The sequence below is a fragment of the Lacerta agilis genome, chromosome 15 (assembly GCF_009819535.1).
Source record: "Lacerta agilis isolate rLacAgi1 chromosome 15, rLacAgi1.pri, whole genome shotgun sequence".
Taxonomy (NCBI): Eukaryota; Metazoa; Chordata; class Lepidosauria; order Squamata; family Lacertidae; genus Lacerta; species Lacerta agilis.
In genome coordinates, this window is record NC_046326.1 from 22,280,207 (window position 1) to 22,293,921 (window position 13,715).

At 46.0% G+C, this 13,715-nt stretch overlaps 1 protein-coding gene across 2 annotated transcripts in view; it reads left to right on the top strand.

The window, feature by feature from the left end:
• Positions 1-13,715, top strand: part of UBASH3B (ubiquitin associated and SH3 domain containing B) — a 69,687-nt gene that overhangs the window by 43,846 nt on the left and 12,126 nt on the right. For both annotated transcript variants that reach the window (XM_033171970.1, XM_033171969.1), the window contains exons 2-8: positions 5,035-5,088; positions 7,645-7,831; positions 8,927-9,125; positions 11,568-11,737; positions 12,264-12,472; positions 13,214-13,349; positions 13,467-13,587. In XM_033171970.1, the coding sequence (XP_033027861.1) occupies positions 5,035-5,088; positions 7,645-7,831; positions 8,927-9,125; positions 11,568-11,737; positions 12,264-12,472; positions 13,214-13,349; positions 13,467-13,587 (1,076 nt within the window). The remainder of the gene's footprint in view (positions 1-5,034; positions 5,089-7,644; positions 7,832-8,926; positions 9,126-11,567; positions 11,738-12,263; positions 12,473-13,213; positions 13,350-13,466; positions 13,588-13,715) is intronic.

A 13,715-nucleotide genomic window follows, 5' to 3' on the forward strand; every position in this document is an offset into this window, starting at 1 on the left:
ACCTTGGGCTAGTCACACTTCTTTGAAGTCTCTCAGCCCCACTCACCTCACAGAGTGTTTGTTGTGGGAGGTGATAAAGCGGGATATCAAATCCAAACTACTACTCCTCCTCCTCCTCCTCCTCCTCCTCCTCCTCTTCTTCTTCTTCATAACTGGAATGACTTAAAATGAGTGATGTGCTGAAACTCTGTGCTTCTGTCAGGGGCGGGTAGGAGAGTTGGTTGGTTTTTTTCTGTATGGGTATTAGAAAACAATAAAAAGCATTAAAAAAGGCATCCATCACCACACATAACAGGTTGGATCCAGATTCAGTCGTGCTTAGACTAGACCTATTGAAACTTAAGTTGGTTAGACAAATCCATGGAGGTAAAAAACCGTGAGTGGGTTCTCCAGCCACAATAGCTATGTTCTTCCACCACAGATGGAGGCAGTATTGCTTCTGAATACCAGTTGCTGAAAAATATGGGAGGGAAGAGGGCTGTTTGGCCACTGCTTCCAAAGACATCTGGTTACTACTTATTGGCTTTATCCAGCAGGACTCTGGATGTGGTGTGGTGTAGTGGTTAAGAGCGGTAGACTCGTTATCTGGGGAACCGGGTTCATGTCTCCACTCCTCCACATGCAGCTGCTGGGTGACCTTGGGCTAGTCACACTTCTCTGAAGTCTCTCAGCCCCACTCACCTCACAGAGTGTTTGTTGTGGGGGAGGAAGGGAAAGGAGAATGTTAGCCGCTTTGAGACTCCTTCGGGTAGTGAAAAGCGGGATTTCAAATCCAAACTCTTCTTCTTCTTCTTATGTTTTTATTGCTTTAGTTATTAACTAAGTTAGTCTCCTCTGGCTTCCCCCAACCTGATGCTTTCCAGATATTTTGGACTCCAACTCCCATCAGACCCAGTCAGCATGGCCACTGGCAAGGAATGATGGGAGTTGTAGTCTATCAACATTTGGAGGACTTCGTGTCCGACTCTTGGTGACCCCATGGACCAGAGCAGGCCAGGCACTCCTGTCTTCCATTGCTTCGAGAACACTGTCCAACCATCTCATCCTCTGTCGTCCCCTTCTCCTTGTGCCCTCAATCTTTCCTAACATCAGGGTCTTTTCCAGGCAGTCTTCTCTTCTCTTGAGGTGACCAAAGTATTGGAGCCTAAGCTTCAGGATCTGTCCTTCTAGTGAGCACTCAGGGCTGATTTCTATAGCCCCAAAAAGAAGTTATCCTTCGGAATTTGCCACTTCTCCAAATTAGGAAACGCAGTTGTCCAAACAAAATATGTATATAATAATGCATATATAAAAGGGAAAGTGTGCATATATTAGGGGGAAATAACATGAGAAATTTTACAACTTTGCGTACTTATGTATATGTGCATGTGTCTATGTGTATATACACACACACATTCATTCATGTTATTCTAATAGACTAATAACCATTCCATTAAAGAGTCATGCCACTTATTTAGAGATGCTATTGAATCTGCTTGCTTTACTTAAGAGCTAGTGCCTCATTTCCTATTGCAATAGCTTCCTCTCAAGTAAATGGAAATGTCGCCATTATACCTTCACATTTATTGACATGCACCTCTGTATTGAATGGACATTCTTTGTGGTTACTGCTTACTCTCCGTAATGGACTGTATGGGAAGCTAAAACCTTTATGTGGCCGTGAACATTACATAGTGCGAGGGGTGTGTGCTTTTTTCATTGGAGGTTTATGGAGAGAGCTGGAAGTGTCTGGCACCTGCCTTAGGAGCAAGTGGGTTTGCAAGGAATGGGGGGTGCCCAGTGCCAGAGGGTTTGTGGGTGTACCTTGCCCTTTTCTCCGGGGAGATCAGAGTGTGCAGGTTGCCTCCCACCCAAATATTGGTTAGGGCCAAGAAGCCTCAAGTGGAGCCATCTCTCTCTCTCTCTCTCTCTCTCTCTCTCTCTCCCTCTCTCTCATATCATATCATTGAGGTGAACTGCATTACAGCTTTTGCTGAGCAAGGAGTCAGTGTTTCCTGTATCCCTTAACTCCCAATATACCAAAGAAGTAAGGGGGATTGAATGTCAAAACCACTCTGGGAGGGGGACAGGAGTCTCTTAGCAACTCTCAGCACCCCAACAAAACTACAGCTCCCAGAATTATGGGGAGGGAAGAGAAACCACGACTGTATCTTTTTGTATCAGCTATTTTGTGTGTGTGTGTGTCTACTATTTTGAGGGCAAAAGAAAGCCTGAACAAGAGTTTGGGTATCTGATAACGACACAGGTATTGGAAAAGATACCATAACATATCTTTAGGTGCCAGGCAAAAAGAAAAAAGAAAAAATCCTCTTCTCTCAGACCTTTGGTTACTTAAACAATGTATGGCCTTTTAAACTGTGTTTGGTGTCAGTGAGCAGTGGGGGATTATTGGTTTGCTTGTATTGTTTTTTATTTTTGTGGTTTCGTACAGAGAACCGTCCTGTGATCCTCAGAGGAAGAGTGCAGTATAAATTTAATAAACAATAATAATAGGCTGTACCTATCTCCCATATGGTTTCCTGGCAAGAAAGCAGGCTCAGTAAACTGCTACCCACCGCGTGTTCCCACTGCTCTGGAAAGCAGGGAGCGCAAGGCAGGGTTTCCCCAAGGAATTTTCTCTTCTTCAATGGAGTGAGTCAGCAAAAACTGTGGGTGGGTGGAGGTGGCAGGTCTTTCCTGCTCTGTCATGTACAACTCAGTGTTGGGAGACTGGAGGGGGGTTGGGTTAGCGGCTGGTGGCTGTCAAAACCCGTTGGAATAACCAGCCAACTCCTACCTGACTCCCCTTAGTTTGCTCCTAGTGATGCTATTACTGGCATATGCTAATGCCAGGAAGGTCTTTGGCGGAAATAAATTTTTAATGCAAATAGATGCTCGATGCCACAGATAACCTGAGAGAGGGGGAGCATTGTTTGCTGGAGAGAGTGGGTGGGGTTTGCCTTACATATGTGTAAGCTATAAAAAGGGGTGTGTGTGGAGATATGGAAAGATCTTAATGAATAAATAAATGCAAAGGATGTCAGTGTGGAGGCTAAGAAGAAGCCTATATCTTGCAAATCTTAAGAGGGGGTGTGCTGCATCTCTCTTTGGAGAGAGAGAGAGAGATTGCTCACCTTCACACCATAAATTTAAAGCAATGTGATAACACTTTGAACAGTCACAGCTTACCCCCAAATAACCCAGGGAGCTGAAGTTGTGTTAAGGGTGCTGAAAGTTCTTAGGTGACCCCTGCTACCGTCACAGAGCTACAACTCCCAGAGTTCCCTGGGAAAAGGGATTTGTCATAGCACCAGTGCTGTCAAGTATCCCGTTTTCCCTGGGAATCTCCCTTATTTCAAGCAGTTTCCCACTGCCATCCCTTATTTTTTATATCCCTTTAATTTCCCGTTTTTTCAAAGGAAGCAGCTCCTCTCCCTCCCCCTGCTGGCCAGGGACTGGGAAGACCTCGCCTCCTTGCAGCCTCAAAGCAAGCGGGAGCCATTCCCCGCGCTTACAGGCGTCGTAGCCCATGGGCAGCGTTTCCAAAATACAGTAAGCCTACTGCACGCGTTCACACCAGTACCGCCCACTTTTGCTTCTGGCTCCACCCACCACTGCCATGTGACTGTCCCCGGGATAGGTGAGGCTGCTGATCCCTTATTTTCAAATCCAAAACTTGACAGCTGTGCATAGCACTTTAAATGCATGCTGTGAATGTGGCCTAAAACAGTAGTACCGTGTTTGGTGGGTTCATTAATTTCAGTGAGCTTACTCTGAGTAGAACCTACTTGAATTCAGTCTGTGATCTTCTGCAGTTTTTTCTTCCTTAAATTAAATAGAAGCTGGGGCTTTGATTTAGATTTAGATCAGGACTGTGATAAAGAGAGCAAGGGAAGATTAATCCCTTTCCATTTTCATTCTTGACTGAAATACACATACACAACAGCTGCAAGTGTTTGGGGCTGTTTGTTTCTTTGTTGTTATACTTTTTTATATTCTCCTGTTCCTCCAAGGAGCTTAGTGCTGAGGCAGTACGTGTAGTTATTGCCTTCGTCTCATTTTAACTTCACAACAACCCTGTGATCTAGTTTAGGCTGAGAGGGTGTTGGTCCTAACCCCACCTATGGCTGAGCAGGAATTTGAGATATTTGTTTCACTGTTGCAAGGATACAAATTGCAGGGGCGGTGGGTGGGTTAGGACAATGCACACCACCTTGAGCTCCTTCAAGGAAAGGTGGGCTTATAAATCAACCGCAGCTAGTTCAGGCTTCAGGCGAAGACCCTATAAAAGGGTAAATGGCTGCTATTACTAGCCAGCAAAATAGTTCTGAAACAGCCTGCGGTGTTGACTGCAGAAAAACAAAAAACAAAGGCTGTTTTTGTTTTTAGAGAAAGTCAGCAGCTGGAAAATAATTGGGAAGCTGGAAATTGGTCTCAGAGTTCTCCACACGCCTCTTTACCCCTACCCCTCCTGTAAGAGTTACTGGCGTTGTTACAGTCCAGCCAGCGAAAACTCTGTGCTGCCATTAAACTGCAGCTGCAGACTTCTGCATGAGCTGTTTGTCATTGAGGAAGGTTCTCCAGGGATGGGGGTGAGGGTTTGTAAGGTAGGCAGGAGGGAGAAATCGCACACACGCACACACACAGAGTGAAAAACCTGGTTATTTACTTATTAAGACCATAGAATTCATATTATGTTGTCTCCATTGAGTTTCCAGTTTCTCAGTCTTTCTGGGCTTGCCTTCCTCAGTTAATCAGTCAGGAATCTCAGCGCAAGTGAAAGTTTCCAAGGGAGAGTGGGCATTTCGTTGAAAGCAGCATAAATGTCTTTTTTCCCCTTCTGCTTTTTCACGGAAAGAAAACAGATTGAAGGTGGTAAATTTTAAATAATCCGAGGGAGAATCCCAGTGCAAGAAATGGATCCGGGTGGCACCCCTAGCCGTTGCTAACTTGTTCAAAGGAATGGCAGCAACTTCACCCTGCGATTGCCATCTAGTGCTAGCCAAGATTGCTGACAGGGGGTCTTTCTTTCTTTCCTTCCTTCCTTTCCTGCAGGCAGAAAGCTCTGGCATCTACAGGAGGCCGAAGCGTCCAGGCGGCTTGTGACTGGTTGGTATGAATTATGACCTTCTACACTCTGCAAAATCAAAATTTTGATATCTGTATCGGGAGAAAGTACTTGGAATAGGAATGCAGGAAGATGCCTTGTATCAGACTGTGGGGTTCATCATTGCCCACACTGACTATCAGCAGTTATCCAGTGTCTCCAGCAGGGGACCTTTTTGCTTTCTTTCCCCCCACCCCATCCTACCTGGAGATGCTGGGGGTTGAACCTTGCATGCCCTGCCTGCTCTGCTGCTGAACTACAGGTCACAAACTTGGTCACCCTCCTCTGCACACGTTCCAGCTTGTCAATATCCTTCTTAATTTGTGGTGCCTAGAACTGGACACAGCACTCCAGGTGTGTGCCTGACCAAGGCAGAAAAGAGTAGTGCCATTACTTCCCTTGAACTGGACAGTATACTTCTGTTGATGCAGCCAAGATCTCACTGTAACCAGGTTTTCACAAGGCATTTCACAAGGACAGAAAGGAGGGACAGACTTGGAGATGGCGTTTTCCCAAAGACATGTTCCAGAAACTGGGGGTGGGGGGTCTCTCCCTTGTAAACAGGGACACTGGGGAGCATATGGTGTGGTGCCATTGCACTGCAGCTCTGTCAGTCATGGCAACTGGAATGCTGTTTCCATACATGGAGGCGCATAGTCTGCCCCCACATCAAGAGCTGCAGACAAACAGCCGTGGGCAGAGCTTCCATCTGTGTATGGGAGATTTTCACCCACAACCCAGAGCTCCTGAACCACCACCACCACCTTTCCCATTGCACCCCCTGAAATCTGTTCTAGAAAGCTGGCAAGGAGAACTTCTGAAATATCACCAAGAGCTGTCCTCAAGACAAAAAATCTGGAGAGTTCTGGCAGCGGCGGAGGAGGCCGCTCGGGCACCTGGGGTGGCGCACACTGGCCATAGGGGCAGGGCGCACCACAGGGCCTCTAGAGTCTGCCTGCCTCCACCCACTCAGCCACCCTACAGCTGGGTGGGAGGCAATGGGCGGACCATTTTGGCAGCATGGAGCCTGCATGCGCCCAAGCCATCGCGTCTCTCCCAGAAGAGATGCATGGATTGGCTCAGGCAGCTGCAGGCCCCGCGGTGAGTGCCACCCGGCATTTTGTCACCCCCCTCAGTGGTGACACCCGGGGTGGACCGCACCTACAGCACCCCCATTCCTCCGCCCCTGAGCTCTGGTGCCCTACGAAGGGCTGTAGCTCAGTGGCTGAGCATTTCCTTTGCAGGCAGAAGGTCCCAAGTTTAATCCCCCAGCATCTCCAAGCAGGGCTGAGAGAGATATCCGTCTGAAATCCTTTTTTAAAAAAATAATTTTATTTTTCATTTTCACATTTTACAAGCATTTTTAACGAGAAAAACAGAACCTTTACGAATTTAATTTGCATTTCCCACAACTTCCCTCCCCTCCTTTCTGTGGTTATTTGATTTATATCTTTTTATTACTGCACATCCAATTCAAACGTATTTACTAATTTTCCTTCGTCTTGCCCTTTAATTATCTCTTACCGCATGTGTTTATATCAACCCTGCTAACGTTTTAATTTGTTTATATAATGTATCTTCAAACAATCAATAAATTTTCCCCATTCTGCTTTTAAAAAGTCTCTCATTTTGATTTCTTATTCTTCCGGGAAGCTTTGCCATTTCTGTGTACTCCATCTATTTTAGTTGTCAGTCCTCTTTGGTTGGAACTGTTTCTTCTTTCCATCTTTGGGCATAAATCATTTGGACAGCTGTGGTGGTGTACATAAACAATTTTTGTTGTTGTTGTTCATTGGGTACCTCTCCACCAATTATACCTAGAAGAAAAGCTTTTGGTTTTATCACAAAAGTTATCTCCAGCATTTTTTTCAACTCATTATAAATCATTTCCCATAAAGCTTTTGCTAACTTATATGACTGAAGTCCTGGAGAGTCATTGCAGCAAGCCAGTGTGGCCAAAACTAAAGTAAATGGATCCATATTTTTTTTAAAAAAAGAAAAGGTAAAGGACTCCTGGACATTTAAGTCCAGTCAAGGGCAACTTTGGGGTTGCAGCGCTCATCTCGCTTTTCAGGCCTAGAGAGCCAGCGTTTGTCCACAGGCAGCTTTCCATGTCATGTGGCCAGCATGACTAAACCACTTATGGTGCAACAGGACACCATGATGGAAACCAGAGCGAACGGAAATGCCGTTTACCTTCTCGCTGCAGCAGTACCTATTTATCTACTTACACTGGCGTGCTTTCAAACTGCTAGGTTGGCAGGAGCTGGGACAGAGCAACAGGAGCTCACTCCGTCGTGGGGATTCAAACCACAGCCACCCGCGTCCCTGTAAATGGATCCATAGTCTGACCTGATACAAAGCATCCTCCTTTCTTCCCAGGAATGCATGCAAGACTCTTACATTCTTGACTGTTTCTTTCTCGCTCCAGACTGATATTTTTTGCATCACAGCCTCTGTATTGGTCATCCTTTCTGACTGCATTCATTTGCCAAACTTGTTTCTTCTCTTCTCCTCTCTTGTAACAGCTGTTCATTTCCCCCTGTTTTCCCTTACAGGCTGTTTTCACATGTATGCGACCCCTTTCTCGATGACCCCCTGCCTCGGGAGTACGTCCTCTACCTGCGTCCCACCGGCCCCTTAGCGCAGAAGCTCTCCGACTTCTGGCAGCAGTCGAAGCAGCTGTGCGGGAAGAACAAAGCTCACAATATCTTCCCCCATATCACGCTCTGCCAGTTCTTTATGGTGAGTTGGTCCTTTCCCCTTCTTTGCTGTCTCTGTCCTCTCATGCATCTGGTTGAATTCTAAGGGCGAAACTGACCCATGATGCTGTGAAGTGCAAAAAGCGACTGGAGGAATGAAGCGACTCAGCCTGCATTGATCTGTGGGCCAAAGTACTTGGCTCCTGCAGATGTCCTGTTTGTGGAGCACGCGTCCTCACTGACTTACACAAAGCTTCTGAGGAGGTTAGACCATGCCTGGTCTTCACTGAGCCTTTGTTCTGATTTGCTTCCAAAGGAGGTTATACGACAATGAGTATTTCTTCCTGATGTGTGTTCCTGCGTCTTCTTGAGGGTTTCTCACAGGCGTCTCCTTGACCACTGTGAGAACAGGATGGGGGACTAGATGGGCCATTGGCCTGATCCAGCAGGCTCTCCTTATGTTCTTATAGCTACAATAAGTTGTACCCAACTGCTTACGGCAGGCTTTCTGGACTATGCTACTGTCCAGTTTACAAAGTAGCTGGCAGATCTTGGCCAAAGTGGAACATTCAGCTTTTGAAGACTCCAGTTGCTTGCGACAGCAATTGGTTAGTCCATGGAGTGTCCACACTGAGCTGTCATCTGAATAGGTTTCCCTGACTTTCCACCAAGAAAGGACATTTGTCCTCTCTATAAGAAATGGGCAGGGCGAGTAGGACTGGCTTCTCTGTGCATCTCTTAATTATCTTCCACCTACAGGAAATATTGAAAAACACTACCTAGATAAAGTTCTCTTAACTTTATACTTTTTTTTTTTGGTATTGTGGTCATGCACGCCTGGGTGTCGGTATGAAAGTAACAGCCATGGAAACTTCACCTGGTAGACCACTGCATTTTGGTTTGCATGCTATGGCAATGCAGTGAGTGGGTTGCTAACTGAAAGACGTGGGGGGAATAAGGCAAGTGTAACAGGAGCTCTAGTCCAACAACATCTGGAGGAAACTCTGTTGGCTACCCTTGGGCTGCAGAATCTTGGGACAATCCAACTAACTGATTTGGGGGGTTTAAAAGGTACACGCTTCCAGTGCTCATGGTGCATAGGTTCATGGCCTCTCAACTGACCACAGTCTCTTGGCAGTGCGAAGACAGCAAAGTCGAGGCACTCTGTGAAGCTCTCCATGCTACTGTGACCCGGTGGCGGTGCAAGTTCCCCATCCCTTTGCCCCTGGAGCTCTACACCTCGTCCAACTTCATTGGGCTCTTTGTCAAGGAGGACAGTGCCGAGATCCTCAAGAAATTTGCTGCAGACTTTGCAATGGAAGCCACTTCTAAAGCCGGTGGGTGCTCAGGACAGGATGCAACTTCTTTAACTATTATCTTTTATTTTTTTATTTCTTTAATGCAAGATGTTTCTGTTCCACCTTTTAGACTTCTTTGCATTTATGATTTTTAAAGCCTCCCAGGGTAGTTTACAAAGTTGGGAAAGCCCCTATAAAGTTTGGAGCCAAGGTATCTCAAGGAGTGCTTGCTCCCATATGAACCTCCCCATGCTCTTAAGACTGGTGTGGGGCACTTTTAACCCTCCGGAAGTTGCTGAACTACAATTCCCACCACCCCTGGCCATTGAGCATAGTTGCTGGGGCTGATGGGAGTTGTAGTTCAGCAACATCTGGAAGACTAAAGTTTCCCACCACCTACTTCTAAGATCAGTCGGTGAGACGTCTCTCCTGGGTCCACCCATCTGTTAAGAGCAGTTGAGTAGTGAACAGAGAATGGGGCCTTTTCTGCATTGGCACCCACTCATAGAACATTCTTAGTTCTGTACGCTGCTTGCTCACATTTACGATCTTTCTGCACCAGGCTGAAATGTTTTACATATCCAGGTCAGTTTGTTGCAAGAGTGGCTGGCAGGGAGGGGCAGAACTGCAGACCTGGCCTCCTGACAGCAATATACCAGTGCTCTCAATGTGTCTACTACACTATCCTAACTTTGCTGCTGTCCTCATGCTGTCCCAGAACACTGTAGCAACGCTGGTGCCGAGAAGCAGATCCATGGTGCCAGGTGAGGTATTGGAATAAAGTCTGACCACCAGGATGCCACCACAAAAAAGGCCCTGTCTTTGGAAGTTCTTGCCTAACTTTCTGAAGGTGCAAGGACACCTGGTGGAGGGCAGCTTCTTGTAATGGGGGGGCAGTCTTTTAGTTACAGAGGCTCCAGGCTCCATGCTGTATAATATGCCCTTCATAACACAAGTAAATGGCCTTTTATCTTTCCGACATCTAACCAGTTTGCAGTTATTCCCACCTTCACCATGTTTTCAATATGCAGTTTGGCTCACTTGCTGGAGCCCTCTGCTGGATCCACTACCCCACTTTCTCCACTTCTGGCAGTTCATTTGCTCTGTAGATTGCCTAGGGTGGTTTACATGCAGTGAAGTTTCTGCATGTGCTGAGATTATATATATTCTGTTTTATGCACTGTATTTAGTTTTTTTTTGTTTTTTGCATTTTTGTAATTGCTTCAGCTACACAAAAATAAATAATATTCACAATCCAAAAAATAAACAGATTGTACAATGGGGCTTCCAGTCTCTGGACGTGTCCTGTGTGGCTCCTTCTATTTTCCAACACTTTGCGATGCAAAATATCAAGGGTCAGTCCCAAGAGAACAGACCCTTTTCGCTTTTCTTTTTTTGAGCTCCTGGAGATCTGAACTTTCGTTCTTGAGCTAAGAGAGAGGTGCCCCACTGTGTTCTGCCTCAGCCCTCCTACTCTCATTGCTTCAAAAGAAAAACAGAATCTATACTTCCTCTGATTCATTATCTCCTGAGAAGGAAGCTGACATTTCGGCAGTTCTTTAACCTTTCTGACAGATGCGTGTTTGTTCTGTGCTTGGAATGCTGGTGCTTCCTGCATCCTCTCGGTGTCTCAGGATGCCTGTAAACAAAAACCCTTTCGTTGATGAGCAAGGGATGGGGGAGAAGTGCCGTTCAGTTTGCATTGAAAGGCAAAGTTCTCTCATGTGCACTTTCTGAAACAGGCAGACCGAAACTCAGCCGTGCTTTGGAATTTGCACATCTCTGAAATTTTGCAACGCAGCTCCCAGAAATGCACAGGATAAAATATACATAAAAATGCATATATATATATATATATATATATATATATATATATATATATATATATGCATTTTTGTATTTCATATTCACTATTAGGGAAAATTGCTTTGCAAAATGTCTATGCAGGGGGGGTGTAAATGTGTACATTAGGAAAGATTTGTGCTAAAATGCTGGTGAATTGCACATAGAATTACCATTCCCAGAGTCCCCTGTGTAGAGAGATTTTTATTTATCTGTCGAATCCCCACAACAACCCTGTGAGGTGGGGGTAGACTGAGAAGCAGTCACTAGCCCAAAGTCACCCCCTGAGCTTCATAGCCGAGTAGGAATCTGGCCTCTCAGGTCTGTGAGGGGAATGGAAGTTTCCAGAAAACTCCCAGAAGATAACACTTCCCAGGATTCCTTGTGGGGTAGCCATGACTGTTTGAGGGGGCATGATACTGCGTTAAATGCATAGTGCGGATGGGGCCTTAATCATCTCTTACAAGGCTTATTTTTTATTTAAAAAAATAAGGAATGTCTTCAATAGGTGTTGAAAAGACAACAAAAACATCCCAGGAGCACCTGACTCACCAGCGCTGAGCTAGGCTGACTTGGCTGATATCCAATTCACCCATCGTCCCAGTGGCTCCCAACTGATCACAGATTTCCAATTTGCAGATGTCCACGTGGAACCCCACAAGAAGCAGCTCCACGTCACACTGGCTTACCACTTCCAAGCCAGCCACTTGCCGACGCTCGAGAAGTTAGCTCAGAGCATAGACGTCAAGCTGGGCTGCGACTGGGTGGCCGCAATATTCTCCCGGGATATTAGATTTGCCAATCATGAGGTAAGTGTGGGACTCCTTGTCCCCCTTAGGGGAAATGAAGGCGGTTTCTGCGTTTGATTCAAAACATGCAGCGAGGGTGGGCTCCCGGGGTGAGAGTTATTCATGCAGGAGGATCCATGTCTGCTGTAATATAAAGTAGGCACAGGCAAGTTGTGGCTCCAAAGGTTTAATCCAGATCACGAGGTCTGTCCTTCTGTCTCAACCCAGTGCCCATCCACATAAGATGTAGAAGCACTAGGGTAGGGGGGGCAGCCACTACTGGGGAAAGATATATATTTTTGGTTGGTTGGTTGGGGAAGAGCCATTGCTTAGCGTGTGCTCTTCATAAACAAGGTCCCCTAGTTCAGTCCCGAACATCTCCAGGTCAGGCTGGTCAGGTCCCCTTTCTGAAAATCTGGAGGTCCACTTCTAGGCATTGTAGCCAATCTGAGCTGAATAGACCAATGACTTGCAACAAGGCAGTTTCTGATGTTCTTCTGCTCATTCATTGTTGGCTTAAGGCTTTCCCCTTCTCCACCCCTTACAGACCCTCCAGGTGATCTACCCATACGCCCCACAGAACGATGACGAGCTGGAGCTCGTCCCGGGGGACTTCATCTTCATGTCTCCTGTGGAGCAAGTCACCACCAGCGAAGGCTGGATTTACGGCACTTCGCTGGCCACAGGATGTTCTGGGCTGCTGCCCGAGAATTACATCACCAAAGCAGACGAGTGTGGCACATGGGTGTTCCATGGGTAAGAGGTCTGATCCTGCTTGCATGGGTGGCAAGGGCTTTTATTGTGGATGAGTCTGCCACTAGAAGGTCACAGCATGGTGGTAGGGAAGCTCAAGCTGACTCACGGATGAAGGGAAAACAAGTCATTTTCGGTTCAGGCATCAATTTTTGACTATGATTATGATTACTATATTTATTTATTTATATCTCCCTAGTCAGATTTAGTCCTTTGACATTCATGCACCTATCTAACGTAGGTTCATTCATTTAAGTGGGTCTTCTCTCACTGTCAATGTAAACCAATGAACGAATAGAAAGGGGACCTGCCCAAGTGACGCTGACACAAAAACCTCACGCATAAACCAATTTTGAAAAAAAGGGAAAATAATATGTAAATTTACCAGCCACTCTCTCCTCCCACCTCTCTTCCCCTTCAACCCTGTACTAGATACAGCATTGTCTAACATTGAACATAACTCAGAGACTCTTATGATCTAAAAAAGAGAGAAAGAAAGAGACACACTGCGTTCTTTTGTAATTCAAGAAAATATTTAATAAAAATTATTTCCAAAAGAAGAAGAAAAAAGAACTTAGTAAACTGCAACCCAGAAATCCTGGCTGATTATCTCACCCAGAGTCTGCCCAGTCCTTTTGTAAGATGCCTTGTACGTGCTTTATTATGGGGAAAGTGGGCTGTAATTAATTAAATAGATGAAATGTGTGTTGCATCCACAAAAAAAACATGTGTCTGTTTTGACAGGTCATATTCCATTCTGAACGCCACTTCATCCCCCTCCCTCCTGATGTTCACTGACGGAGTGATGGATCGGAGGTTGCAGGAGGACCAAGGACCAGGGGATACTGGGCCCCTCACAATCTTTTGCCAGAGTATGCAGGTAAGGTTCATCTTCACCTTTACCTGCCTCCAAGGCAGGCCGAAACACCAGAAGGGGAGAAAGGAAGGGTTGTTATTTATCATACTAAGGTGTTGCTTTTTTTAACCTCATCCTCAGCCCTTAAGGATCGCCAACCCACCTGGGCCACAGAAGAGGTGCCTTTTCGTTTGCCGACATGGCGAAAGGATGGACGTTGTGTTTGGGAAATACTGGCTCTCACAGTGTTTTGATGCCAAAGGTGAGTTTGTTTCTGTCACAGTGTTTTACTTCTTTAATTGGGAGACATCCAATGCCATGCGAGCAGACATTAGTTCGCTAGGAATAGAGGAGGAATCTGCACTACTGAACTTTCAAAGTGGACTCCAA